Source organism: Narcine bancroftii, chromosome 7 (genome assembly GCF_036971445.1).
Source record: "Narcine bancroftii isolate sNarBan1 chromosome 7, sNarBan1.hap1, whole genome shotgun sequence".
Lineage (NCBI taxonomy): Eukaryota > Metazoa > Chordata > Chondrichthyes > Torpediniformes > Narcinidae > Narcine > Narcine bancroftii.
In genome coordinates this window covers 1382518-1410195 of record NC_091475.1, presented here as the reverse complement: position 1 = coordinate 1410195, position 27678 = coordinate 1382518, and the positions used below count along the sequence as shown (strand labels likewise).

General features: G+C 45.2%; 1 protein-coding gene across 2 annotated transcripts; it reads left to right on the top strand.

Annotated features, from left to right (window-relative positions):
• Nucleotides 1-185: 185 nt before the first annotated feature.
• On the top strand, nucleotides 186-27006 carry hsd3b1 (hydroxy-delta-5-steroid dehydrogenase, 3 beta- and steroid delta-isomerase 1). 2 transcript variants are annotated; one of them, XM_069888434.1, is made up of 4 exons: nucleotides 186-378; nucleotides 4586-4791; nucleotides 18577-18744; nucleotides 23483-27006. In XM_069888434.1, the coding sequence occupies exons 2-4, from the start codon at nucleotides 4638-4640 to the stop codon at nucleotides 24274-24276; spliced, it is 1116 nt and encodes a 371-aa protein (XP_069744535.1). In that variant the 5' UTR covers nucleotides 186-378; nucleotides 4586-4637; the 3' UTR covers nucleotides 24277-27006. The 2 variants fall into 2 exon arrangements, with proteins under 2 accessions (XP_069744535.1, XP_069744536.1); XM_069888435.1 differs by lacking the exon at nucleotides 186-378 and adding an exon at nucleotides 4133-4221.
• Nucleotides 27007-27678: the final 672 nt, after the last annotated feature.

Genomic DNA, 27678 nt, shown 5'->3' with positions numbered 1-27678 from the left:
AGTCGGCGACTGGAAGTCCCGCCCTGGGCGACGCCGCAGCCCAGTCAGTCGGCGACCGGAAGTCCCACCCTCGGCGACGCCGCAGCCCAGTCAGTCGGCGACCGGAAGTCCCGCCCTGGGCGCCCACAGTGGGGGGGAAGACTGCGTGTGGGGTGGGGGGAGAGCCATAGGCTGCAGTGGAGCGGAAGTGGGGCCGGATCCGGATCTGGGGGTCTGAGCGCTGCGGCCAGACCCGGAGCCGGACCCGGATATGGGGGACTGAGCGCTGCGGCCAGACCCGGAGCCGGAGCCGGAGCCGGAGCCGGAGCCGGAGCCGGAGCCGGAGCCGGAGCCGGAGCCGCAGCCGGATCAGCGCGTGAATGAGGTTTCCCCACCCAGGTCACCATGGCTTCTTGGTCTCTCCCCGTTGTGGAGGGAGGGAAGGAGGAATCCCATGGCAGGGCGAGGGGGCTACGGCTCGGGGTGGGAGAAGGAGTCGGAACTGCCGGCTGGATATAAAGGACCCAATTGGTCGGGGCTTTTTGCAGCCCAGCCATTCACCCCCCACCCCGGACAATTAATCTTCACCCCGACCCGATCTTCCTCAAATCCCCCCCCCTCCCCGCTCCAGTTTAAATTCCACATGGAGATGGAGCTGAGAAGTGCCGCATTTTGGGAAGGGATGCCCTAGAATGGAGGGGTTCATCATGGTGCAGAAGTGGCAGAGGATGGGAAGAGGTGGAAGTGTGGACTGAGTGTCCAGGTGGTTTGTCTCCCGAGATGGAAACAGAGCGAGAGAGGTCCATGAATTGGAGGGTCATGGCAGCAAGAACTCCTGGTGGGTGCATCATTGAAGTTCTCCTTGTCGGCGTGGCATCACCAACCAAATGCCAAGTGGAGTTGGGACCCTTGCCCGTACATGGGGCTAGATCAGGGGTGTCAAACTCAAGTTCACCGAGGGCCAAAATTAAAAACTTGGACTAAGTCGAGGGCCGAACCAAATATTTATTGAAAATTTTCAACAACATCTGCATGTTTTCTCTTCTTTCAACATATGTAATGTTAAACTTTAGGATATAACTTTAGGAGGATAATGTTACAGGTCAGGAGTAGGTAGCTCAAGTTCACCCTTTGCTTGACCTGAGGGAAACCTATTTGGTCCCTGTGGAGATGTAGTCAGCATTCACAGGCTGTGTCCATTTTGGCCTGCATCAGGACTCAGCGTTTCCTGCTCACTCCTCAGGCTCTAGGCCTCTATTCACCCTCGACCCAGTCCTTTACCCAACCTCTACTCACCCCTCACTCCACTCGCTCCGCCTCTACCCACCCCATCCTATACACGCCCCTCTACTGCCTCTCCCCTCAACCTGTTCCTCCCTCTACCCGTCTCACCCTCTAATCACCCCTCCCCTACTCGTCCTGCCCCTCCCCTTTTACCTTTTCCCTATCCACTCCTCCTTTTACTCATCCCTCCCTCTAACTGCCCCTCGCACCACCATAACTTCCCCTGCCCATTACTCCTCACCTACACCCTCTGCCCACCCCTGCTTACCCACCCACTCAGGCCCAGCGCGCTGCAGATCAGCCTTTGCAGACAGCCACTATCTCTCTTCACGTGCAGGGCCGAACCAGCCGTCCCTGGGGTCTGCGCGGGTGCAAGTGCTGAAGGCCGTGACGACCGGGAGAAGTGCGCTCGCACTGTGGAAGGGCCATCCGGTGCCAGTCGCGCGGGGCTCGCGCTGCCCGGGGGCCGTGCGCAGCCTGCCGTGCCCGTCGCGCCGACGGGAAATCACAGGCGCTCGCCCATCCGCCGTACCGCTCGACAGGGGGGAGAAGTGACTGGTTGTGCGGGGAGCCTTCCAACTGGCTTGCCGGCTGATGACATCGACAGATTTCTCGTGTTACAATGGGGAAGGATGTGCAATGAAGTGGGAGGATGGTGGGGGTGACATGACCAAAAAACAGCATGGGCTCTCACTGCAGGGCGGGCCACCTCTAATACATTTTTGAAATGATCTTGCGGGCCAAATTTGGCCCGCGGGCCAGAGTTTGACATGTGTGGGCTAGATGGTTTCCCAACCTGCATGAGGACTGTATTGATGGCAGTGGAGGAATCTTCATGTGGACTGACTGGTGCACTTGACATCAGATTGGGTGAGAGAATATTCGTTCAGCATCTGGTTTAAGGAAAATGGTGGTAACTGCAGCCAATTGAGAAGTGGAGTGAAGACCGTCTCACCTCTTGGCAGAATGAAAATTTGGGAGGACTAGGTGGTTTCCCAGCAGCATCATGAGGGCCCACACACAGAGCCCATCGGTCGGGGAGGAGGCATCAACGAGACCCACGGGATGAATGCTCGGTCCCATCTCCACCTCTGAATTTTACATCAAAAGGGAGTCCTGGGGGAAGAAGCAGAGATTGGGAATGCCGGCAGTGAGCACTTGTGCGCTTTCGGACAATGGGAATTTTGAATAAACTGTCCTGTGGGCATCGACTTAGGAATCATGAGCCAGCTGAATTTTAAAACCACATTATTGGGAGCACCCAGACACAATAGGTTGTTTCTCCAGTTTGCAGCTGGTCTCCGTTTGGCAGTGTGTGAGAACACGGAACTGGTCTCCGTTTGGCAGTGTGTGAGAACACGGAACTGGTCTCCGTTTGGCAGTGTGTGAGAACACGGAACTGGTCTCCGTTTGGCAATGTGTGAGGATACGGAACTGGTCTCCGTTTGGCAGTGTGTGAGAACACGGAACTGGTCTCCGTTTGGCAGTGTGTGAGAACACGGAACAGGTCTCCGTTTGGCAGTGTGTGAGAACATGGAACTGGTCTCCGTTTGGCAGTGTGTGAGAACACGGAACTGGTCTCCGTTTGGCAGTGTGTGAGAACACGGAACTGGTCTCTGTTTGGCAATGTGTGAGGATACGGATACGGTTTGGCAGTGGGTGAAGACATGGATGTATTGATGCCTGATCATAGACAGTCACTCAATCCAATTGGACATTGACACCTTCATTTTTGCCACCACTGTGGCACATGGTCCTTATTCCCTTTTGTTGTTTGAAGGGCTTCCCCTCAGTATTAGCCCTTCAATGCCTGGTAATGGAAGGACTTTAGGCTGTGGTCCTTCCCTGCAGTGCCCTCATGTGGGCTGCGCAAGTCTGTGTGTCCCTCAGCATGGAGACCTGCAGCCTGGCATGCCCTAGTCAGCAGTAATTCTGTACGGACATCTCCGAGGGCTGAGAGACGGACAGGTTTCAAGCTGACTTAAGTGAGTTGGAACAAGATCTAAACATACAGATAAAAAAATGAAATATGGGAAAAGCTTATGCTCTGGAACTATGAGAAATACAATAAACATGAGGTTACGCATGATACAATATAATTGGTTACACAGGCTATATATCACGCCCCAACATTTAAATAAATGGGACCCAACAGTATCAGATAGATGTTTCAGCTGTAAGAAGGAAACAGGAACAACAGTACATGCAATTTGGGCATGTGAGAAAGTGGAAAAGTTTTGGGAAGATCTAAATCAGGTATTAAATAAAATCACAAAAAGCAACATAGCAAAAAATCCAGAGATCTTTCTTCTAAGTAATATAAGAAGTAAAGAACTAGGCCTCAATTTGGATGAAGCACAAAAAAGATTTATTATGATAGCCTTAGCCGTAGCAAAAAAATGTATAATGTCAACTTGGAAATCAGAAGAGAGCCTGAGAGTACAGCAATGGTACATGGAAATTAATAAATGTATTCCTTTGGAAAAAAATAACATACAATTTAAAAAATAAAGTCACAGTATTTGAACAAATTTGGGAACCGTACATGAAACACAACAGAGAGGGCCTACCGCGGACCTCCATCCCCTAAAATGATAGAATGAGGAGAAGAAGATGAAATGAACTGACCCAGTCTGTAAAAGTAGATGACACAATTTTCATTGTGTGATGACATTGTTTAATGGGTTTAATGTATTATATATGTTGAACATTGAGTGGGTGGGGAGGGGGGTGGGAAGGGAGGGGGGGAAAACGGGAGAAAATGACTGTATATTCAAGAGGGAAATGTTTGTGTGTATTTTGGTCAATATGGTTCATAGTGTGAAAATTTTTAAAAAAAAGCTGACTTAAGTGCATCTTTCACCAGCAGTTCTTGATGTCTGACTCTGTGTGCACCTGGGCCCTCACAGTGCTGTTGGGAAACCACATATTCCTCGTGAATTTTAATTCTGCAAAGAGGTGAGACGGTCTTCACTCCACTTCTCAATCTGCTGCAGTTACCACTATTTTCCTCAAACCAGATGCTGAACGAATATTCTACCTGATTTATTTTGAGACATAATTTATTTCTCTGAGCCTCTTCTCTTGTTGAATGGACTTCTGGGATCAAGGACAACTTGCGTGTTCATTAACTGTTTCTTTCTTTGGATGCTTATGAAAGAATTATGTCATTTGTCCTTGCTGATAGCTTGCAAATGAAGAGACAAGGCAAAATATGTAGCAGCCTTTTTGTAGCTGACATCAGGGATTATGTCAAGGGGGAGGAGTTCTTCAATGATAATTTAGGCACATAAAAACAAATTATATCCTGTCCTCCCTGCAGAAGAAAGAATTTGGCTCACTTTCCATGAAACTGTGCACACTGAACCTACAGGATGTCGGGCTCTGGAGACGTCTACCTCGTTACAGGAGGGTGCGGATTTCTTGGAAAAGTCATCATAAAACTTCTGATTGAAAAAGCTTGTGATGTCTCGGAGGTCAGAATGTTTGACAAAGTGATACAAGACGACTATAAGGAACGTTTGCAAGGTACGCCCCAGTACACAGATCATTCCAGAAAATTATTTCACTTCTGAATATTGGCTTTTTGAAAATTGTGCTCACTGGAAAATGTCTGAAATCTAGAAGGAATACAATTGAGTATAAAAATAGCAAAGACTTTTCTACTGCGACTGGTGCGGCCCCACGGGAAGCGAGAGTGGAGGAGCAGTGCTCCCACTGGCTCTCGGCTCCGCACCAGCTTTTTTTTTCACAACTTTATTTATTCATTTAACAAGGTTATTACATACAGTGAGAAAAAGATTCATATTGTGAACAATAAAAAATGTTTAATATAAAAAGGAAAAAAGAAAAGAACCCCTCCCCCCTCTCTCAGCCAGCTCTCTTTAGGAGAGCCAAAAAGAAAAAAAAATTAAAATATAAACTAAAAGATATTCATTAAAATCTAATCAAAGTAAATTTAAATGTAAATATTCTCAATATAAAGACCACTTATTAAGAAAAAAAGAATAATTATGTAAAACATACATAATTTTTTTCATGACCAAACAAGTTTTCATCTCGTGACATCTGTGAATATCAATCACATTAGCATTTTTCCATGTACTTGCTCTACATTTTTTGCTGCAGATAAAGCTAAATATACAAAAGCAATCTAAAATTTATCTAGTCCCAAATCTTTTAAAGGTTTCAACTTACCCAACTAAAATATTGTCGGATCTAAAAATATTTTAATCTTATACAAATGTTCTAAAAGGAGTTGAATTGATTTCCAAAAAGATACGTACACATAACCAAACAGCATGAAAAAAAAGTTCCAACTGAATTACTGCATCTAAAGCAATAGTCTGATTCACTAAAACCATATTTTTAAAAAACTTTTCAGGTGTTAAATACAATTGGTGTAAAAAATTACAATTAACCATTGCATAACGAACATTTATCGATCAAGTAACACGATCATGCTCCTGCCCGTATCGGGGCCGCCGCCGTCTACCCTTCGCCCGGACCGGGGCCGGGGCCGCTGCTGCTCTCTCTGTGCCCGGACTGGGGCCGCCGCCTCCCACTCCCTGCCCGGACCGGGGCCTCCGCCTGCCTCACTCGACCGAGGCCGGAGCCGCCGTCTCCCCCTTGCTCCTGCCCGTATCGGGGCCGCCGCCGTCTACCCTTCGCCCGGACCGGGGCCGGGGCCGCTGCTGCTCTCCCTGTGCCCGGACGGGGGCCGCCGCCTGCCTCACTCGACCGAGGCCGGGGCCGCCGTCTCCCCCTTGCTCCTGCCCGTATCGGGGCCGCCGCCGTCTACCCCTCGCCCGGACCAGGGCCGGGGCCGCTGCTGCTCTCCCTGTGCCTGGACTGGGGCCGCCCTGTACAAAAACAAAGGCGAGAAATCAGACTGCTCAAACTACAGGGGAATCACGTTGCTCTCCATTGCAGGCAAAATCTTCGCTAGGATTCTACTAAATAGAATAATACCTAGTGTCGCCGAGAATATTCTCCCAGAATCACAGTGCGGCTTTCGCGCAAACAGAGGAACCACTGACATGGTCTTTGCCCTCAGACAGCTCCAAGAAAAGTGCAGAGAACAAAACAAAGGACTCTACATCACCTTTGTTGACCTCACCAAAGCCTTCGACACCGTGAGCAGGAAAGGGCTTTGGCAAATACTAGAGCGCATCGGATGTCCCCCAAAGTTCCTCAACATGATTATCCAACTGCACGAAAACCAACAAGGTCGGGTCAGATACAGCAATGAGCTCTCTGAACCCTTCTCCATTAACAATGGCGTGAAGCAAGGCTGTGTTCTCGCACCAACCCTCTTTTCAATCTTCTTCAGCATGATGCTGAACCAAGCCATGAAAGACCCCAACAATGAAGACACTGTTTACATCCGGTACCGCACGGATGGCAGTCTCTTCAATCTGAGGCGCCTGGAAGCTCACACCAAGACACAAGAGAAACTTGTCCGTGAACTACTCTTTGCAGACGATGCCGCTTTAGTTGCCCATTCAGAGCCAGCTCTTCAGCGCTTGACGCCCTGCTTTGCGGAAACTGCCAAAATGTTTGGCCTGGAAGTCAGCCTGAAGAAAACTGAGGTCCTCCATCAGCCAGCTCCCCACCATGACTACCAGCCCCCCCACATCTCCGTCGGGCACACAAAACTCAAAACGGTCAACCAGTTTACCTATCTCGGCTGCACCATTTCATCAGATGCAAGGATCGACAATGAGATAGACAACAGACTCGCCAAGGCAAATAGCGCCTTTGGAAGACTACACAAAAGAGTCTGGAAAAACAACCAACTGAAAAACCTCACAAAGATAAGCGTATACAGAGCCGTTGTCATACCCACACTCCTGTTCGGCTCCGAATCATGGGTCCTCTACCGGCACCACCTACGGCTCCTAGAACGCTTCCACCAGCGTTGTCTCCGCTCCATCCTCAACATCCATTGGAGCGCTTACATCCCTAACGTCGAAGTACTCGAGATGGCAGAGGTCGACAGCATCGAGTCCACGCTGCTGAAGATCCAGCTGCGCTGGATGGGTCACGTCTCCAGAATGGAGGACCATCGCCTTCCCAAGATCGTGTTATATGGCGAGCTCTCCACTGGCCACCGTGACAGAGGTGCACCAAAGAAAAGGTACAAGGACTGCCTAAAGAAATCTCTTGGTGCCTGCCACATTGACCACCGCCAGTGGGCTGATAACGCCTCAAACCGTGCATCTTGGCGCCTCACAGTTTGGCGGGCAGCAACCTCCTATGAAGAAGACCGCAGAGCCCACCTCACTGACAAAAGGCAAAGGAGGAAAAACCCAACACCAAACCCCAACCAATCAATTTTCCCCTGCAACCGCTGCAATCGTGTCTGCCTGTCCCGCATCGGACTTGTCAGCCACAAACGAGCCTGCAGCTGACGTGGACTTTTTACCCCCTCCATAAATCTTCGTCCGCAAAGCCAAGCCAAAGAAAGAAACACGATCATGACAGATAGCTAACTGATAAGAGTGCAAGTCCTAATCCTGACCACTGGGGAGATGAGCTGTTGCATCTTGGGTAGATTCAAAATGGATGCCTTCATGAGGTCTTGTCTGTTGGTGTTCTAGCTAATAAATAATTGTTTTAAAAGAACAAAGTTTCATTATTACAATAATTAAACATCACACTTCTGCATTTGTATCATTTGTTGAGATTTCTGCCTTAGTTAACATTTTTTTTTAAATTTTTTTTAAATTTTTTATTTTTCACACCATAAATCACGTTAGCCATGATATACACTTTTTCTTTTTCACACATATACAGTGACTTTTAGTTAACATTTTTTTCTTTGAGCATAGTTTACAGTTACCGATAATTATTAATTTTGTCGCGCCTGCAGAAAAAAGAATCGGAGGGATGTCATGCATGTACTCGGACAATAAATAGGAACTTTGGCAACCACTGTGATACATTAACCTCATCAATATCGTCCTGTATTGTACTTGTGTAAATGATGATATATCCTCAGTCATCCTCAGAAAAAATAAATTTAATGATTGTAATTCAAAAGGTAAATTTTTATGTATCAAAATTACTACTCCCTTAGCTTTAGAGTGAAATGAAGAAAAAAAATGTCCAACCCAATCTCTCTTCAATTTCATAATTTCTTTTTCATTCAAATGTGTCTCCTGTAGAAAAGCAACATCAATTTTTATCTTTTTGATATATGCCAAAACTCTCTTGCGCTTAATCGGGTTATTTAATCCCTGAACATTAAAAGTAGCAAATCTGAGGGATCCAATTTTTAAAAAATTTGACAGGATCTTGACCTATACCTTCCGGCAGACCCACAATTTTCACATTATTTATTCTACTTTGATTTTCCAAATAGTCTATTTTTTTTGTTAATTCTCTTTCCCACCTTTACTATTGTTTCTGTATTGGATTGTATGTTTACATTCAGAAAAGGAAGTTTCAAATTTTTAAAAATTTTCCCAATTTTCTTTAGCTTCTGCCTTAACCGCAGTTAAATCTGATCTCATATCTCTATTCATTTGAATCAGCTGGTTCAATTGACCAGTAATGATATCCAAATAGGAAGCAATATCTTCAAGCATCATGTAAACAGGCTGAGATACAGTTTGGAATGCAGAATCCGCTTCTGTAATTTGTAACTCACTTTCTTCCAGCTCTTCTTCCATTTCCTGTACAGTAGCCAAGTAAGATAAGTCCTCTTCTGTTTGTACTTCAAAGGGCAGCATTTTAGCTGTTTTACTGCGGGTTTGGACACCCAATGACGGCCCCCCGACTTCCTCAGGGGGTCGCCGCTGTCCTCCCCCCAAACCATTTTTTAATAAAATTACGAAATCCTCCGTAATTAGTAGGGTTACTCACATCCACAGTCACTATAGACTCTGTGTCTAACATTACAGTCCTCTTTCTCTGCTTTCCCCGGATCGCTTCCAAAGGGGTTGTTCTTTGCAACAAGCCTCCAGGCTTGTGCCCAGCTTCTCGGGAGCGCGCTTCTTCCTCCAGAAAACGGGTTGAACCAGCGCCATCTTGAGATTGGTAAGTAACTGTTGCTTTAACTTTTGTCCCCACCCGTTGATCGTTGAGGCTTGGAGATCGCTGAAATCAAGTAAGAGGCTGCTCCAGGTCGTTTAGGCCCCAATTCCTCTGCATTTCAAAACTGTATTTTCTTTTGTCCTCTGCATTTCAAAACTGTATTTTCTTTTGTATCTGAGACTTAGTTTTTTTTACATTAGCAGCTATAATGACACTAAGATAGCAAACTAAAAATTAAAGTTTTATATAAAGGGTTAAAAAACGGGCACTTAAAAGTCTGACCAGGGAGGACAGGGATCACACGTCTAGTCTCTACGCCATAACGCCACGCCCCCGGCTCCCCGGCTCCGCACCAGCTTTGAACAGCCCATTGGAGCCGATGGGGATGTTAGTCGAGATCCCACCGCCCTAGATGGTGGCGCCTATTAACTGCCAGCAGCGTAGAGGGGCTGCAGACTCCAGGGAAGCTGAGGACTGGAGCAGGGCATGAGAGGACAGGAAGATTCCCCCCCCCCCAACCCCAACCCTGGTCTGATTGGAGATGACCTGAGGGGACGGTGACCAGGGAAAGGGGTCTGCAGCTAACGTAGCAGCGCATGGAGTGGGCTGCTGGCCATTTGAGGCGAGGAGCCCATGGAATCTGGGGCTTCAGGAGACCTGTCGGGAGGCTCTTGCTGGGCTGGAGACTGTCAGGTATCAGAACCAGGATGTGCTTTGTTTTTAGGAGCCAAAGCTCACCAAAAATAGTGAGAAGAAGGTGGTGGAGTTGGCCCATGAAAAGGGCTCTGGTGAGCTCCAGTAGCGAGCGCCACACCCCTGACCGTAAGAGGCACCAGGCAATTCCTGCCGGGGTGGGGGAATCTGTCTGCCTTGCAGCAGGCAAAGAGAAATTTCCTGTAGTATGACACAGTTTTATTACTATGACAATCAATGGAATCTTTGTCAACTTCTTTGTCACTCAAGCAGGGAACATTTTAAAACTTGTTTGTAACCACAGTAAAAATAATTCTAACATTGTACATGAAAGCCACTCCGCATTGGTCGGTGAGGAGGGTGAACCTCCTGCCTGCCAGGTAGTTGTGCCAGTGGCAGACCGCCTTTTCAATGGTGGAGTGTCCGAGCTCAGAACCGTGGAGAGTCCTGGAGAAAAAGGCCACAGGTCACCCCCCCATGGTTGAGGATGGTTGCGAGGGCAAAATCAGAGGCATCGGCCTCCACCTGGAATGGGATGTCCTCATCCTCGGCAGCATCGTGGCATCGGGGGCGGGGGGAGAGGTGGTGGCTTGGGCCAGTGGGCGGACCTTCTCCGAGAAACAGGGGACCCACTGGGAGTAAAAGTCCAAGGCACCTGCGGAGGGCCTTAAGCATGTAGGGAAGAGGCAGTTCCAATAGTGGACGCATGCCTTCTGCATCAGGACCGAAGACGCCATGTTCCATGATGTACCCCAGGATGGCGAGGCGGGTGGTGCTGAACACGCAGTTCTCTTTGTTGTAAGTGAGATTCAGCTCCTCGGCCGTCTGGACAAATCTCTCCAGGTTATCATCATGGTCCTGCTGGTCGTGGCCGCAGATGGTGACATTCTCTAAATATGGGAAGGTCGCTCTTAGGTTGTGCCAGTCTACCATGCAGTCCAACTCCCACTGGAAAACAGAGATCCCGTTAGTGACCCCAAACGGAACCCGTTGGAACTGGTAGAAGCACCTGTCTGTCTCGAAGGGAGTATGTGATTTATCCTGGGCGTAGATAGGGATCTGGTGGTAGGTCAATTGTCGAGAAGTCCTTATAGCAGGCTATCTCATTGACCATGTTGGCTATTCGCGCTAGGGGGTAGACGTCCAGCTGGGTGTACCGGTTTATGGTCTGGCTATAATCGATTACCATTGATTTCCTACCCTCTTTTACCACTTGGACGAGCTCTCAAGGGACTGGTGCTGGGCTCTAGGATACCTTCCACCAGAAGCCACCTCATTTCTGCCTTAATGAAGGCCCTGTCGAACACGCAGTAGCACCTGCTCCTGGCAGCTATGGGCTTGCAATCTGACGTGAGGTAGTTGAAGAGGGTAGGAGGGGTTATCCGTAGCATGGAGAGGCCGCAGGTGGATTGGGGGCAGTTGCTGAGCTGTGTGCTGTGGAGTGTGAGCGAGGGGAGGGGCCGCCTAAGGCAAAGGTGAGGCTTTGGAGGTGGCACTGGAAGTCCAGCCCTAAGAGGATTGGCACAGAGCTTGAGCATAACCAGGAGCCTGAACCCTATGGTGTGTTCCTGCACCCCCCCCCCCCCCACCCCTGTCAAATGCACTGAGCAGCGCCGAGGGCTGTGATAAAGCGGTCCTGGGCTGCAAAAGCAATAGGAAAGTTTGTGGGGTAGATTTTGAGCTTCGGGTGCACGAAGCTCTCAGTACTACCACTATCTAACAGGCACTTTATTACCTTCCCATTGACAGCGATGTGCATCAGTGAGTGCCCGAGAATGTCCCTTTTTAAGGTGGTGAACGCTAGGACCATCTCTGGGTTCGAGTTGCTGCTCCCCGATGGACGAGGTGAATAGTGGCCAACGGCTTTCTTCCCAGGCGTGGGGTGTGTCGGGTGGGTAATGGTGGCGCCTGGCAGACGCACGTGACATCAGTAAAGTTGGGCAACCCAACTGGCAGTGAGACAGGAGGTGATGTCTTCGGTGTGGGTGGAAGTGACATCTTCGGTGTGGGTGGAAGTCGTCTGGGGGGTGGGGTGGTGGGGGAGATGGTAGTTCCCAGGGTGAGCACACTGCAGCAGTGCGGGTCGGTGGCTGGGCCGGGAGTGACGTCGGTGGTGTGGCCGAAAGTGTCAGGGCTAGTGATGGCGTCGCCCGGTCCTTGCATGTGGCGGCATTCGGGTGGACTCCCAGCTGGTCGCGGACGACCGCCGCGCTCCCGATGGGTCTGGAAAGGCACATCTTCATGCATTAGGAGCAGTACGAGTTCCTCGCTGGGCAGCCTTTGCGGGTTCGCCTGCCTGACCCACACCGGGAACCACAGTACTTACAGGGGCGCAGGGCCGGCAGCAGCAATAGTCTCCTCCACGTGTGGCCCTTTGGCTACGGTGGTCATCTGCATCTGCCAGACCGGAGGTTGGGGGAGTCATGCATCGCAAACCACAGCATGAAGAGCTACAGCCCCCAGGGAGTGGATCACCTCCATTGTCTTGGCCAGTGAGGTGATGTTTTCTTCTAGCAGTTTCTGCCGGGTGCTCATCGAGCGCAGCCCTTGCACACAGGTGTCCTGGATCAATCGCTTCACTTCCCCTTTGGTCATCCCGGTCCTGGTCAGGCATGGGGAGGCTAGCTCCTGTAGGGCCCCAGAGAAGCATCTGCTCACTCACCTGGCTGCTGAGACCTGATGTTGAGCAGGTACCTGGCATAGACCACATTTATCAAGGGCTTGTACATGCTCTCCAGGACAGCCAACCCTGGTTCGTAGTCTGCGCAGTCCTTGATTTCCTGGAATGCTCGAGGGCCCTGCTTGGTGTGGATCACCAAGAGTCGCTTTGTGTTGATGACCTCCGCCTGTGTTAGGATGATGCCTCCAGATCTTGAAGTGTGCTTAGGCTTCCGGGTGTTGAGGGTTGATCTCTAGGCTCCCGATCGACAGGAAGTTCTCCCCATGGTTGTTCTTTAAAATTTTACTGGAATAAATTGTGGTGCGCCGAGGTAGCAGCAAGCAAACACAAAACTGTACAACAGGCTTTATTCCAGTAAAAGTCTGAGCACTAGTTCATGCTTTGGTGGCTCCGATGTGACTGGCTCAGGAGGGGCCGCTCATGTCTACATTCAGGTTGGCTGATTGACAAGGTGGAGTCAGCCCCTTAGGTGGTCTTCCTGCAGGTACAGAGATCGCCCCCTGCAGTAGGTTGGTGGTTGTATCACCACACAGTAACAACTGATTGGAGGATTATCAACCCAATTGTATCAGCTTCGAGTTACTTTTTAATTTGTAGGGTGTATTAAATAAAAGCTCTATAATAGCCCAATGTTGGGTGTAATAGTTGTTACAGGATTATTAGGCAAAGCTCTTGGGGTCAATTGATTGGAGGCATGAATTTTAATTTCACTCTGACAGAATCAAAGTTCAAGTTCATTTATCATCTGATCGTACCAGAAAAATCTTAAGAAATAGCGATCTTCAGTCTACAGTGCAAAGCAGTGTACTTACACATACAGACAGCCCACATTACAGAGCCCACTGTTACACACAGCATACATACAGAGAGAGCCCACATACAGACAGATACAGATATCTGAATACAAAGTAAACTGGGATAAGAGTGAAATATTGCCAGTTTGGGAAGGAGATTATTCAGAATGTAAAAATATTATAAAATTAAAATGGTCAGATAGAATTAAATATCTAGGAGTAATAGTCAATGCAGATGATCAGTCTTTATATAAATTAAATTATGTTCCTTTATTAAAAGGATTAAAATGGATTTGATTAAATGGAAAGATCTTCCGTTAGCGTTAATTGGTCAAGTAAATTGTATTAAAATGAATATTTTTCCTCGAATCCAATATCTATTTCAGTCGATATCATGTTTATTTTCAAAGGGCTTTTTTCAGGATTTGAACAGGGAGGTGCAGGAATTTTTGCGGAAGGGAAAATTAGCACGAGTTGCTTTGCATAGACTTGCATGGAAATATGCATTAGGTGGACCTCAGTTACCTCATTTTTTAAACTATGATGAAGCTGCTCAGTTGAAATTTGTCAGTGGATTGATGGATATTGGCCAACCCCCAAGTTGGGCGAAGGTGGAAATGGCTTGTTTTTCTTAAGTTGATGTCCACCAGTTTATATTTAAATATTTTTAGGAAATATGTCTTCGATTAAACTACTGGCTATAGGCCTCCTATTTGACCCAGTAAGATAGATGTATTTCGGAGCTGATGAAGCTTCTCTTATTATTATCAAGATCAAAACGGGCTTTAGGCTGATCAATAAGAGAACTTACACTTTAATATGAGATTGAGATAGTGACATGCTAGCCTGGGGCCTAGCCTATAGCCTAGGCTTAAGCAGTTAGCCTGAACGTAAATAGCTTAGGCCAAAGTGTAGAATTTCTGACAATATTAGCAATCGTAGATGGAATTGGTTAGGATATTCGGGTCTTGTAAAGATGAATAACCCTGAAGTTAGGTTAGTTTAAGTTGATCTTTACTAGACTAGGTCGCTTGGGGGTTATAGCTTACATCTTTATGAGCTGGTTTACAAGGTTATTCAGCTATGGGGGGGGGGCATGTTCTGTACACGTCAGGGTTATTCATCTTTACAAGATCTGGATATTCTTGGTAAGGCTGCCTCTGTCATTGTTTCATCATTTTGCAGTGGTTTGATTTAGTATCAAAATAGTACTAGGCGACTGTTACTAACTGTGCTATTGCACTGCCAGGGCTTAATATCGCCTATTTCATGTTTTTGGTGATTTGGAACAGGTGCAGTTTAGCTTGACCATGCGGAAATTGTTTTCTTCGGGGGCGAATTTAATCCATTACATGCATCAGTTTTATCGACGATTTTCGAGCCAAATCTCTAGCGACAAACTAGCGCTAGACATTCGACTAGAAAATCAGCTAAAAAACTTTCCACGAAATGAAAGGGGATTATGTTTTTCAAAGTTTCACTGTAAGAGGAAACTTCCAAATGGGGAGTGTGTTGAAAGACCTTGGATTATATACTCTCAGTCTGCTGATAGAATTTATTGCTTTTATTGTAAACTTTTTAGTAAGAACACAACCAGCGCACGATCAACAAGTGGATTCAACAACAAGGTTGTGTGAGCATGAAAATTCTAAAAACCATTTGGAAGCCACACGGAGTTTCTGGGAGTTGCACCAAAGACTTTGTAGTGGACAGACAACTGACAAAGAACTTGAAATAATCGTCAATGAACATGCAGCAAATATTCAAAAGACTAGTATCAATTTCGCAATTTCTTGCTGAGAGAAATCTAGCATTTAGAGGAACAGAGGAAAAAACTGGTAATGAGAGTGTACACAATGGAAACTTTTTAGGTCTTGTTGAGCTGTTTGGAAAGTTTGAACCTGTTCTTGAAGAACATTTGCAAAAAGTCAAAACCCACGAAATTCATAATCACTATTTTGGAAAAGATACTCAGAATGAACGACTAGACATTACGGCTACAGCTGTTTTGAATGAGATACTGAAACGCGTAAAAGCAGCTAAGTACTACGCCAGAATTTTAGACTGCACGCCTGATACGAGTCACCAAGAGCAAATGTCTCTAACGATCAGTTATGTCTCTGATGGTAACTTGGCTCCTTCAGGTGTTTATGAACATTTCATAAAGTTTATGCAGGTTGAAAGTAGCACAGAAGAAGATTTATATAAAACATTATTAAACACACTGAAGGAATTAAATTTAGAGGTGAAAGAGGTTTGAGGACAAGGCTATGACCTTGCTACAATGGTAGCAACATGAAAGGTCTGGAGTAGAAGCACAACTGTTGAAGGATAATTCAAGAGCTTACTTTGTACCCTATGCATGTCACAATTATAACCTTTTACTTGGAGATGTAGCCAAGTGTTGTCCAAATGCTATAGCATTTTTTGGGATCTTTTTTTTGGGAACATTTTGTTCTCTGCATCAACTAAGAGGTGGGCAGTTTTTAACAAATATGTACTGGGATTATCAGTGTAGTGTTAAAGCTATTCGTTATCAGGTTGGAGAAGAACATGATGCACTTTTGGAAATATCAGAGATAACAGATGAGCTCAACGTAAAAGCAGAAGCTGAATCTTTTAGCAAACCAGCTAAAAGTTTCTTTGATATTTTGGCATGAAGTACTTTTTAAAGTTAACTATGTAAGCAAGGAACTACAAGGTGAAACAAAGGACACTGATGAAGGCATGGAGTCATTTGAAAAACTATTATCATGGCTAAGAATTTATAGAGAGGGCAGTTTTAATGATGTCCTAATAGATGCAAATGAATTGGCTGAAGCTGTTGAATTACCATTGGAGTTTAGACAATTTCAAGAAAAAAAAACTACGTAGAAGGAAGAGAATGTTTTCATGTGAGGCAAAAGATCAAGCTTTAGATGATCCAAAAGAAGCCCAGAGTTCAGTGCTTCAGCTTAGTGCTAGACAGAGCTATTCAATATTTAGAGCTGAGATTTAAGCAGCTTAAAAGCCATGTAAAATTATTTGGATTTTTAAAAAACTTTCAGAGCTTACAAAAGACGGAAATAAGGAAACACACGGCAGACCTTGAAGCTGCTTTAACTGAAACCATACTAAAACAGAGCACTGATGGAGGGGTAGTTACTGAAACAACTAAAGATGTGGATGGTTATCTGTTGGCCGAAGAACTTGAAGCTCTGAGAACTTTTCTTCCCTTCAGTGCCGTAAGACTCAAGCTCTGTTTGAATACCTGGTAGTAAACAATCGATTCACAGCATTTCCTCATGTTTTTATTGCTTTGAGGATTTACTTAACGATGCCCGTAACAGTCGCATCGGGCGAAAGAACTGATTAAAACATACTTACGGTCCACAATTTCACAAGAGAGACTAAACAATTTGGCGAACGCTATCTATAGAAAATGACATTACTAAAACCATTGATGTTGAAATTATTTTGAAAGATTTTGCAAATAAAAAAGCCAGAAAAGTCTGTTTCTAAAAGACCTGCATAAACAGTAGGTCTGTAATTGTCTCAACTTGTATTAAAAAATTAAACTTTCATATTGTCTTTCAATATTGAGTATATCAAGCATTTAATGCTTTTTGGCCAAGACTGGCATACTACACTAAATATAAAACATCAATTTTGACTTTTGTAGAGGCCCCGCTATCAATTTTCTAATTGGGCCCCACAATTCCTAGCTCCGGCCCTGGTGGCCACTCATCCAGAATTAAAACCCCTGATGAAACATAGATACGTTGTTCATCCCTGGGTTCAACTGCACATACTCAGGATCATGTGTTACGAGCTCAGAGGACCCATCAACCCAGCAGCAATAGATATTCACCAAAACAAATGATTACTTAAACAAATGTTGCTTTTAATTCTCTTTAAACATGAAAACAGAATCACGCATTAACTTATCACTATTGACCTACTAACCTAACTTAACCCCCTTCTAATTCTAAGCGCATGTGTATGCAATGTGTGTGTAAAATTAGAAGAGTTCTTTGGTTCACCGTCCAATCTCACTTCTCATTCCTCCAAGTTCTCTGGTTGCAGGCAATTCTTAGACTGTGCACAGAATTTAACATTTATAAAGTTCACCAGGCTTTGGTGCTTGAAAGGTAAATGGTTCTTGTCAGTTTTCAGAGAGAGATTTGTTCTTCTGGACACAAACTAATTCCTTCTGAACAGCCACTTCAGTGTCTTGCCAAAGAAACTTGCCCCATCAGGGTTTTCCAGAGGATAACCTCTTTCTTTCAGGTCACCACAGAGTTCCTTTCTGTTTCTCCTATTTCAAGTGAAACATTAGACAGCAGTCCTCTCCTCTCGTATGGACTACAAGGGCTTTGACCAGGCTGAACTAAGAACTCACAACCCATCTGCACAATGGGGTTTTCCACAGGCTTGCCAGCTTGTCCTGTTCCAGTCCCAGCTGCTGCTGCTGAACTGTAAAACTGCAGAACTGATCTCTCTCTCTCCATCAGAGAAAAGCCTGTTTTACTCTCTCTGCTTGCAAAAAAACCACATGACCCTCTTAAAACAGCACTCCCAGAGAGCCTGCAGCTCCAAACCTACTCCTCTGAGTTCTTTCATCTTTTGCTTTTCAAAACAACAATCCATTAGAGATGCCACTTGGGCACTCCCCAAAGCTTTTGCAAAGGCTCTTGGTGCCAGTCTGTTTAGCTTGAACAGAGCTCCAGTATTTTAAATGAGATCTGTTTTGAAGTGTTTGTAGGTTAAAAAAAAAACTGTGACACCTGTGTACATTATGCATCAGACACAGTCGGAGAACGCCAGAATGAAAATAGCCAAAAATCGACATAATGCGTTTTACAATGAAACTTTATTTCTTGTTTCTCGCCTGGTTGTCTCAGCACCACATGAATAAACTGACAGATAACATTTTGGAAAATCCTCATGGGCACAATCCTAGTACATGAGAGGCAAAGGCTCAACCTTGGAGACCACATACATGTAAATAGTTACAAAGCAAAATATTCAAAGGTTAAATGAACCCAGTTCGCTATGCATTAAAAAGTGTATTAATATGGATATAACAAATGTAATTTTGTTTACTTGATAAAATTTGTTTTTCAGCTTTGGTTGGAAGCAGAATTAAGCTAATTGTGATCAAAGGAGATGTGAGGAATAAAGAAGATGTGCAGAAGGCCTGCCAAGGAGTGACCCATGTTATTCACACTGCCTCATTGATTGATGTCTGGGGTCACTTCAGCAATGAAGAAATCGAATCTGTCAATATTGAAGGTATTTCTTGAGGTGAAGGATCAAAAATTGAGTTGGTAAAAGATGGTGATGGAGAGTTGCTTTTGCTAGTGGAAGCTTGTGACTGGCATTGGACCACAGGGATTGGTGCTGGGACCTTTTTTATTGGTTGTGCAGATTAACAACATTGTGACAAATGTAGGAGGTATGATTAATACATTTGCCGATGACATTAACATTGGTGGTGGTGTTGATAGGGAGAAGGGTAATTTTAGGCTATTTGATCAGTTGCTGAGTTGGGCTGGGCAATGGCCAATGGACTGCAATCCTGATTAATATGAACTGATGCATTTTGAGGGCATATTAAGGGTAGGACATCTACCGTGAATGCTAAGGAAGCACTGACAAAGACACTGGGATTGTTGAAGGAGAGAGCATGGGTAAGTCAGTTGGCGAAGAAGGATGTACCTTTGGTAGCCAATACGTGGAGTGTAAGCACAGCCGGAGTATTACGTGAAGTTCTGGTCACCAAGGTATTGGAATGACTGATTACACTCAAGAGGCTATGGAGGAAAATGATCAAGGTGTTGCCAGGAAAGCTTTAGTTTTGTTTTCCTTGGAGCGAAGGAGGCTGAGGAGGATAATATGTACAAGATTAGTAAGAAAAAAATCCCCCGGAGACTATATGGCACAAGTTTCTGAGCAATTAGCGAGTGTTTGCAATCTGGAACACCCTGCCTAAGAAGATGGCGGAGGCAGGTATTCTCACAACATTTCAGATAAATCTGGATCAGCAAGGCCAAGGAAGCAATGCTGTTATATGGATATAGATCGCTATTTATTTGCATGGACATGATGGGCTGAAAGACCACTTTCAGTGCTTTGAAAGTTTATGACTAAATCCTTCCAATCTGCTTTCTACCCCTGCCCATGTAAGCTGGTTAAAGTTACTGATAAGACCTTGTGTGATTAAGAAAAAGTTCTCCCTGTCTTTTCCCCGTCCTTCCAAACTAGTTAGCAGTTGACATCTTCTGCATTCTCCACTGTTGTCCAACTGGGTGTGATTCCTGTCCCAGCTTCCTTTCTGTTCACCGGGAATGTCCTCTCTGCACTGTCACGTCCTGACCAATTTGCTCTTTTCATAAAAGCATAGCTCCTGGAAGGAATATTAAAAAGCAACATCCTTGTTTCTGTTGCATCTACTTGCTTTACTGAGCCATTGCCTTTCTGGAATCTACAATCTCTAAATGATCTTACCACACGTTCAATTACACTGGATTAGAAAGAACATTTCTGAATTATATGTTGGGAAAACTGATGCCATGTTCAGTCAGACATTTACCAACATCACAGTGGGTCACCTAGTTGAGCTCTGCCTTCCTGCTCCACTGGATTGTTTGCACTGTATGTATGTATGAGATGTCCCGCCCCTGGACCCATGATTCCTCCCTCCCAGAAATCACTATAAAGGGTGTTACGGCAAAACTCCTCCCTCAGTATCTGCGTAGGAACCTGGCCAGCAACATGTGAGATGTGCTGATGTCTTAAGGTGATTAAAGCCTATTAATCACAACTCTCTGTCCAATGCGGTTGATTGATAGCACTACAATTTAATCACCTTAATTTTTGGCCATAGACAAGGCAACACAGGCGGATAAATTGGACATGGACCCGAAAGATCCTCAGGCCTCAATTCGATCAATGGCCGCGCTGCCTCAACGCCTTCATGAGATGCAACCTGTGGGTCCTGCGGGAGTTGGGGCAAACCTGCAACTGCAGAGAAGTCTCTGCTGCTGCCGATCTAGGAGGCCTGATACATGATGCATGTGTGGCTGAATTCAAGTCTGATCACATCGGACAGAGACTCCTGGAAAAGGGCGATCGAAGCCTGCAAAAAGCTAAAGTGCTTGAGTCAGCGCAGCTGAACGCAGAGGTCTTCTCCTCAGGGAATCCAGCTGCCATGTGGGGAGGTCGGCCGCTGATATCTTGGGAAGCAGGGTCCCAAGTCACTACTTAAGCACCCAAAGTGCTACTTCTGCAGACATGCAAATCTTCCACAACAACCTCTGCCACCCTGGGGTCACCAGGCTCTACCTCTTCGTTAGAGCCCATAACCTCCCCACTTGGTTGAGGTTATCAGGGAACTGACCGGGAGCTATTCGGTCTGTGTCCAGTGTAAATCCAAATTCTATTGGCCAGACAAAACCCACCACATCAAAGCCACCCACCCCATTTGAATGGATGAGCATGGATTTCAAGGGCCCCCTTCCAGTCACCAACAGGAACGTAAACTTCCTGAATATCATTGATGAACACTCCTGCTTCCCCTTTTCCATCCCCTACCTGGACACGGCCACAGCCACAGGCACTGAACAGCAAATTCACTCTGTTCGGATACCTCTGTTATATCCATAGCAACTGGGGATCCTCATTTATAAGCGAGGAGCTGCACCAGTACCTGCTGACCAAGGGCTTAGCCACAAGCAGGACCATGAATTATAACCCTCAGGGGAATGTCCAGATAGAAAGGGAGAACCCCACTGTCTGGAAGGCAACCCTCCTAGCCCTCAGGTCGAAAGGCCTGCCCATCTTCCAGTGGCAAGATGTCCTCTCTGAGGTGCTCCACGCCACCATGTTCCCCCCCCCCCCCCCCCCCCACTCTGTACAGCTACTAATGCGACACCATGTGAAAGGCTCTTTCCCTTTCCCAGCAAGTTGGGAACCACACTGATGTCCTGGCTGATGACCCCTGGCCCTGTACTGCTCTAGGGGCATATCAGATGCCATAAAACTGGTCAGGAAGGTCCATTCCCTCCACGCAAACCCACAATACGCTTATGTGAAGTAACATCCAAGACCTGGCACATGCAGGGGACTCCTCGACCAACCAATCGACATGCCCTTGTGGTAACCCTGGCCGACCGGCCCCACTAATTGTGCCCGGTGCAGCACCCCAACCTCAGACTGAGCAACTAAACCCTTCAGCCACCGGAGGCACAGCCCTATCACACAAGACAGCACCAAGAAACCAGCAGCTGAGCCACAGCAAACCTTACAACAGTCGCAGTGACAGATGAGACCACTGGGCAGGCTGAACCTGTAATGAACATTGAATCACTTCACCCCGCTGGACTTTGTTTCAAAAGAAGGCATGAATATGGTGCAACCACTGTATGTCCGTATGGGGTGGCCCGCCCCCTGAACCTGTGACTCCTCCTTCCCAGAAATCCCCATAAAGGCTGTTACGCCCAAACTCCTCCCTCAGTACCTGCCTTGGAACCAGGCCAGCAACATGTGAGATGTGATTAAAGCCTATTAATCAAGACTCTGTCTCATTCGGTTGATCGATAGCGCAACACAGGGTGAATCCTGACCTCTGTACAGAGTTTGCACCTTCTCCATGTGATTATGTGGCTTTCCTGCAACTCCCTAGTGGTCAGGATGGACACAATGGCTCCCTGAACCTCATCTATTTTGTCTCCACACCATTGCCTTCCTTCATCTCCTGCTGCGACCCTTATTCATTATTTTAATTACTACTTCAGTGTAGTTTTGGCAGCTTTCTACGTCTATTGTGATCAAATCCATTGCCTGTTTTTTAATGACACACCAAGTCTCCTCAGCCTTGGTTTACTGATGAACGTGAGCTCTGCAGAATTAAACATCCATACCTTGTTTATGAAGTGGCCATGCTTCGTTTCCAAATGGTGCAATCACATATTTCCCCACCCCCTTACTCTCCACCAGCCCAGTAAATAATATCTGACCTCTGGAGCATCTGATCTTGTTTGTTCTTGTAAAGTGCCTTGCAATATTTTTTTTTACTGTGTAGGAGGTCTTGTACAAATGGACATTGTTTCATCATCACTCATTACAAGAACAAATGTTCTTTTCATTGAGTAGGCTTTAAAATGTACTTCTTTCCATCCAGCCTCATTTGTCCAAGCTTAGTCCTTACATCGCACTAATTTCCTGACAATTTATATTTTCTGTTAGGGAGTATGAGAAGCCAACAATAGAAGCAGATATCCAGAGTGGATCCGAGTGTAGACTATGGCGCTCAGAAATGTGAACGTGATAAGGGAACTGTGACTTTACTGAAGAGTCACTTAACCCTGTTACCTTCTGCAAATTCATTCTCAGATTTCTCAGCTCATTAAAGTTTGTCATAAATGTTGAGCTTCTGAACCACTGATTTCCTTTAGTGAAGCAACAACACCCTTCCTAGAATAAAATAATAACTTCGTTGTAGTGAATGATGAATGTGATCATAATCTAATTGGAATAATTCAAATTGAGTTGTGGGACCAAAGATTTTTGAAGCGACGAATTGAAGGGCATTAAGGAAAGGTCGTCTGAGCTGCAGTTGGGGACCAAAACTAAAATATGATGGTTAAAAAAAGAATCTTTGTTGAACATAACCTGCACATAACATCTACAAGTCTATGAATCTGGGAGAGGATTGGGTATTATTTTCTTAATTTCCTCTTAATTTGGAAGTTGAAACTATGGGTTTCTGGTTGAAACTTTTAAAAACTATTTACTTCCTCTCTGAACAACCCCTCTGTGAATTGGGAAATGAATTTAGAATTTGAATAGAACTTAAATTGGATCAAAATGTATTCTAAATTCTATAATCTTTTAAAGTTTAAAATTCTATATCTATTATCTACAGATTCAAGCTATTATCAATTGTTTTGGCTTTTCATGTTATAATATTTATTGTATGATTTCTGCTTCTAATCTGTTTTGAATTATACTGTTCCATTTGATTTGGAAGGAAGTCGCCTTTTGTTGGAGACCTGCATTCAGCACAATGTGAAGTATTTCATCTACACCAGTAGTATGGAAGCGATGGGGCCAAATTCAAGAGGCGATCCCATTTGCAATGGCGATGAAGATACAATCTACACCCATAAACCAATATTTTTGTACAGCAGATCGAAATTGGCAGCTGAACAATTAATCCTAAGAGCAAATGGGTCTCCACTACCTAACGGTGGGCAGATAGTATCATCTGCCATGAGACCCACATACATCTACGGTGAAAACAGTGTTTTCTTGAAAGAGTATTTGCATGATGCAATTGCCAATGGAAATGTACTAGTGAGAACATCAAAGAAACAGGCTCATGTAAATCCAGTGTATGTAGAGAATGTGGCTTGGGGCCACATTTTATTGGCCAGAGCCATGAAAGAAGGCAAGGGGAAAATTGTTGGCGGAAAGTTCTATTTCATGACAGATGACACACCACACATGAGCTACTCTGATTTTAATGAGGAGATAATGAGCTGTTTGGGGATTACAATGTCACCCAACCTCAGCAGGCCTCTAATGCTCATGTATTTTATTGCCTACCTGAAAGAGTTGCTGCAATTTTTACTAAGGCCATTTATTAAATACACTCCTAAAATAAACCGAGGCATCATAACACTAAATAACACAAAATTCACTTTAACCAGCCACAAAGCACAAAATGATTTTGACTACATCCCACTTTACAGTTGGGAAGTGGCAAAAGGAAAAACCATTGCCTGGTTGGCTTCATTAGTACAAAAGCCAAATTCTCAATAAATAACACCCACAGAGCTACAGTATCAGTAGAGAAGCTCTGAGCGGTTATTCAGATTAATCTTTTCATTAATCATTATTTGTCTTTTGTATATTCTCTGGAAGATGGTATTCAAGGCAGGGTAATTCTATATGAATGTTATATCTCTTGTCATTTAAAACTGCAGTATCCAGTGATTTAGAAAAGTCATCCAGGTAAATGGTGGCTATTTATCTCCAGCAACACTCATGAATCTCATACTGTACTCACCAAACAAAACTGCTTGCTTGACTGGCATCCATCCATTCCCCATAATCACTGACACACAATAACAGAAGTTGGTTCTTTGATAGAATTTTCTAAACCCTTGTCCTCAATGCCACAGGACAAAGGCAACAAGTCACAGGAATCTTCTAAAGATTCTTTAGTCACACAGCATCTTGCTTCAGAAATAAATCACAGAAGAGGTGCAACATTCCAGGCCATTTTGTTACCTCTTGTCTACTGGTCAAAAAGTCTGCCCAGTCGAGTCCCTCCTTCTAATGCTTGATCTGTAACATTTCATTGCAGTTCAAAAAATTGTTCAGCATATTTATTGAGGAAGTAGTGATTGGAAATAAAAGCTGTCCTTGCCAGAAATATCCACTTTCCAGAAATAAATAATAACTAAATACATAGAGCAAAATTATAATAAGCTAATTATTAAATTATGATGAAAACAGAATTTCCATTATTAGTACATGTTAGCCCCACTAAGAGTAAATGTCGCATCTTGAAAACAATTATTTTAGGTAAAAATATTAGATTCGCCCTATTTCATTAAAATTTGCCTGGGATTGTAAATTCTTAGCAAAAATATTCTATTTTAGTAATTAACTGTTTGTACAGCAGAAGTAACATAAATACACATAAGTAATTAATTTTTGTTTTCATGGTGGATAAACTGCAAAGATTGAAATCGATCAAGATTTTTTTTCTGGGAGTAATATTAGTGTAACTTCAAACTCTCAGGAGAAAAGGCTGAACAAGTGGACATTCTGAAGGAAGAAAGACCTCAAAACCTGTACAGACTGTTAAAGAACCTCTCCACTGCAATTATAAACATTTTCAAACAATGTCTTTTCTCCTATAACAGTCTATTTACATTTATGTACCACATCAATATACAAATAAACTAAATACAAACAATGCATCAGAACTGATGGCATTGTTACCTTTTGCTTTGAGTGAGCAAACAGGTTTGGTAGGTCTCAAAGGCAAGGCCTCTGAACACAGTTTTGATGTAGGGAAGGATTTTATTTACAGAAGGCAACTAATGCAGAGCACGCACACACACAACAGGTACACATACAATGATCAGGATAAAATTACTATGATGCCCCACCACCCCTCGACTCAGTGCAGGCACGGCTCTATGCTACAAAAGGGACACTAATTAAACACTCCCAACTCTTTTCAAGTGCACATCTTACCAACAGTTTCTCCAGCACCCTTCCACATTTCTAAGCCTGGAGTGAAGCAGGGTGGTCCCAAGCTGGCAAAGAGGGAAAACAAAGAACACGTGGCACCTCTGGTGCTGGAGGGACAAGCCCATATCATTTACTGGGGGGCCAATAGCTCAGTGGCAGGAGGGTTAATCTAATTACAACAGCAAATGGCCCAAGGCCAAGTACAGGCAGGCTGGAGAGTGGAATCCAGGTCATTTACATGTGTCCAACAGCAAAGTGTGCACTAATGGGTGGGGCAGAACCAAACCTTGTTTGGCAGCTGGTGTGTTCTCCGACTAAGTAGGGGGCAGGGATGTCACATGACAGCCACAACCCTTCCCAATACAATCCACCCCTCGGAGGTAACACCACTCGCCAATCATGAGACAATCGATAACTGTACGACAAAACAGGTTTAAAAAAAATACTGATCAGGTGGGTCAATACATACACTAATGTCGTCCAAATGCTGGACAAGGCACATGGTCAAATTTCATGCCATCACCTCACTCGCCAGCACCCACACCCCTGACCAAACAGTTGTGTTACCAATGGGACAGGATGCTGTGGGAGCTGCTCCCCAGTGTCAGAGGGTAGGATAGAAAAAGGAATTTGTTTGGTCATCGATTCCTATGCCTGGGTTCTCCGGCTTATTTGGCAAATGTGAGCACCCTTACCACCAACATCTGCGAGCAGGCAGTGCAAGGTCATCCATCAGGTGCCACAGACCTCTCTTGGCTTGCGCATCCCATGCCTTGCCCTCATGCTTGGGCGCTCCCCAGGCACAGAGCCCAGATGTCTGTCGCTGTGCTACCCCATGGTGCGGCAGGGGGCAGGCCAGCAGGTCTACATCCAGGATGTACCTGGGGTGCCTGCTGTTCTGGGCTGACGTTTATGACACCAGGATGCTGTTCCCACTCACAGTCTTTCAACAGGTGCCCCAAGTGCTTGTGTTGGATCCGTCTAACGATAGCCCGGAGGAGTCAGGAAAGAAAGTTAGCCAATTTAGTATTTTTAAATAAAGGATCCCACAGCCTTCACCCCATGAGGTGTTCTGTTAATGGGAGTTTCTGGGTTGATGCTGTCATTGTGAACAAAATATATACAATGTTTCTGTGGTGAATGTCTTTCAAGCTGCCTGTCTCCCCTCTGGCGAGCCTTGCTGTACTAACATTGGCTGTGCATTATCTCTACTGTATATGCATATATTGTCTTTCATTATTTTACCACGAGTTTCTGCTAATAAAAGCCATGATTATTGTTTGACCACATCGTCTTTGTCTACTTCATCAACTGACACTTCAATTTTATTAGCAGAAATGGATGCAACACTCAAGCCAGAGCGGCTGATAATCGACCAGTCTGCCCCGAAGGCCAGAGAAATTTTCAACCACTGGATTGCAGTTTCAATTACGACATGGTTCGAAGCAACGTGGTTGATGAGGTGATACAGTGGGGCCACCTGAACTCTCTGCTGGGTGAGGTCCCTTTCGCATTAACACAAGGAGCTACCAATCTGGCTATAGCCCGGGAACATCTGACTGTTTACTATGCAGCGCCACGGAATGTGGTGCTTGCTCGATACCAGTTGCTGACTGGACACCAGAAGCCCGGGGAAAGTGATGGTGCCTATGCACTGGCCCTCGACTCACTGGCAAATGAATGTGATGTCAGGGCTGTGATAGTACAAATTCTATCACCAATGTGTATATGTACCTATGTACAGATGGTAGTATGGGATGACTGCGATTGGCTGAGAGTGTAGCCACACTTACTGGCAGGTCTTAAAGGATTGCTCTTAGCCAGACCAGGTCATTCTGGACTGGTCGACCTACTCGTGATATGCTCCAGTCTTTTAGTTAATAAAAGCCTTGGTTTGGATCAAAGCTCGCAACCTGCCCTACACGGTTGAGGAGATTCGCTCCATGACATGAGCCT

Bases quoted from the DNA above. Each gene is read 5' to 3' on its own strand.
- hsd3b1 (XM_069888434.1), top strand. From the start codon at position 4,638: ATGTCGGGCTCTGGAGACGTCTACCTCGTTACAGGAGGGTGCGGATTT. The intron at 4,792-18,576 runs GTACGCCCCAGT...TTTGTTTTTCAG, and splicing joins CTATAAGGAACGTTTGCAAG to CTTTGGTTGGAAGCAGAATT. The intron at 18,745-23,482 runs GTATTTCTTGAG...TTGATTTGGAAG, and splicing joins CGAATCTGTCAATATTGAAG to GAAGTCGCCTTTTGTTGGAG.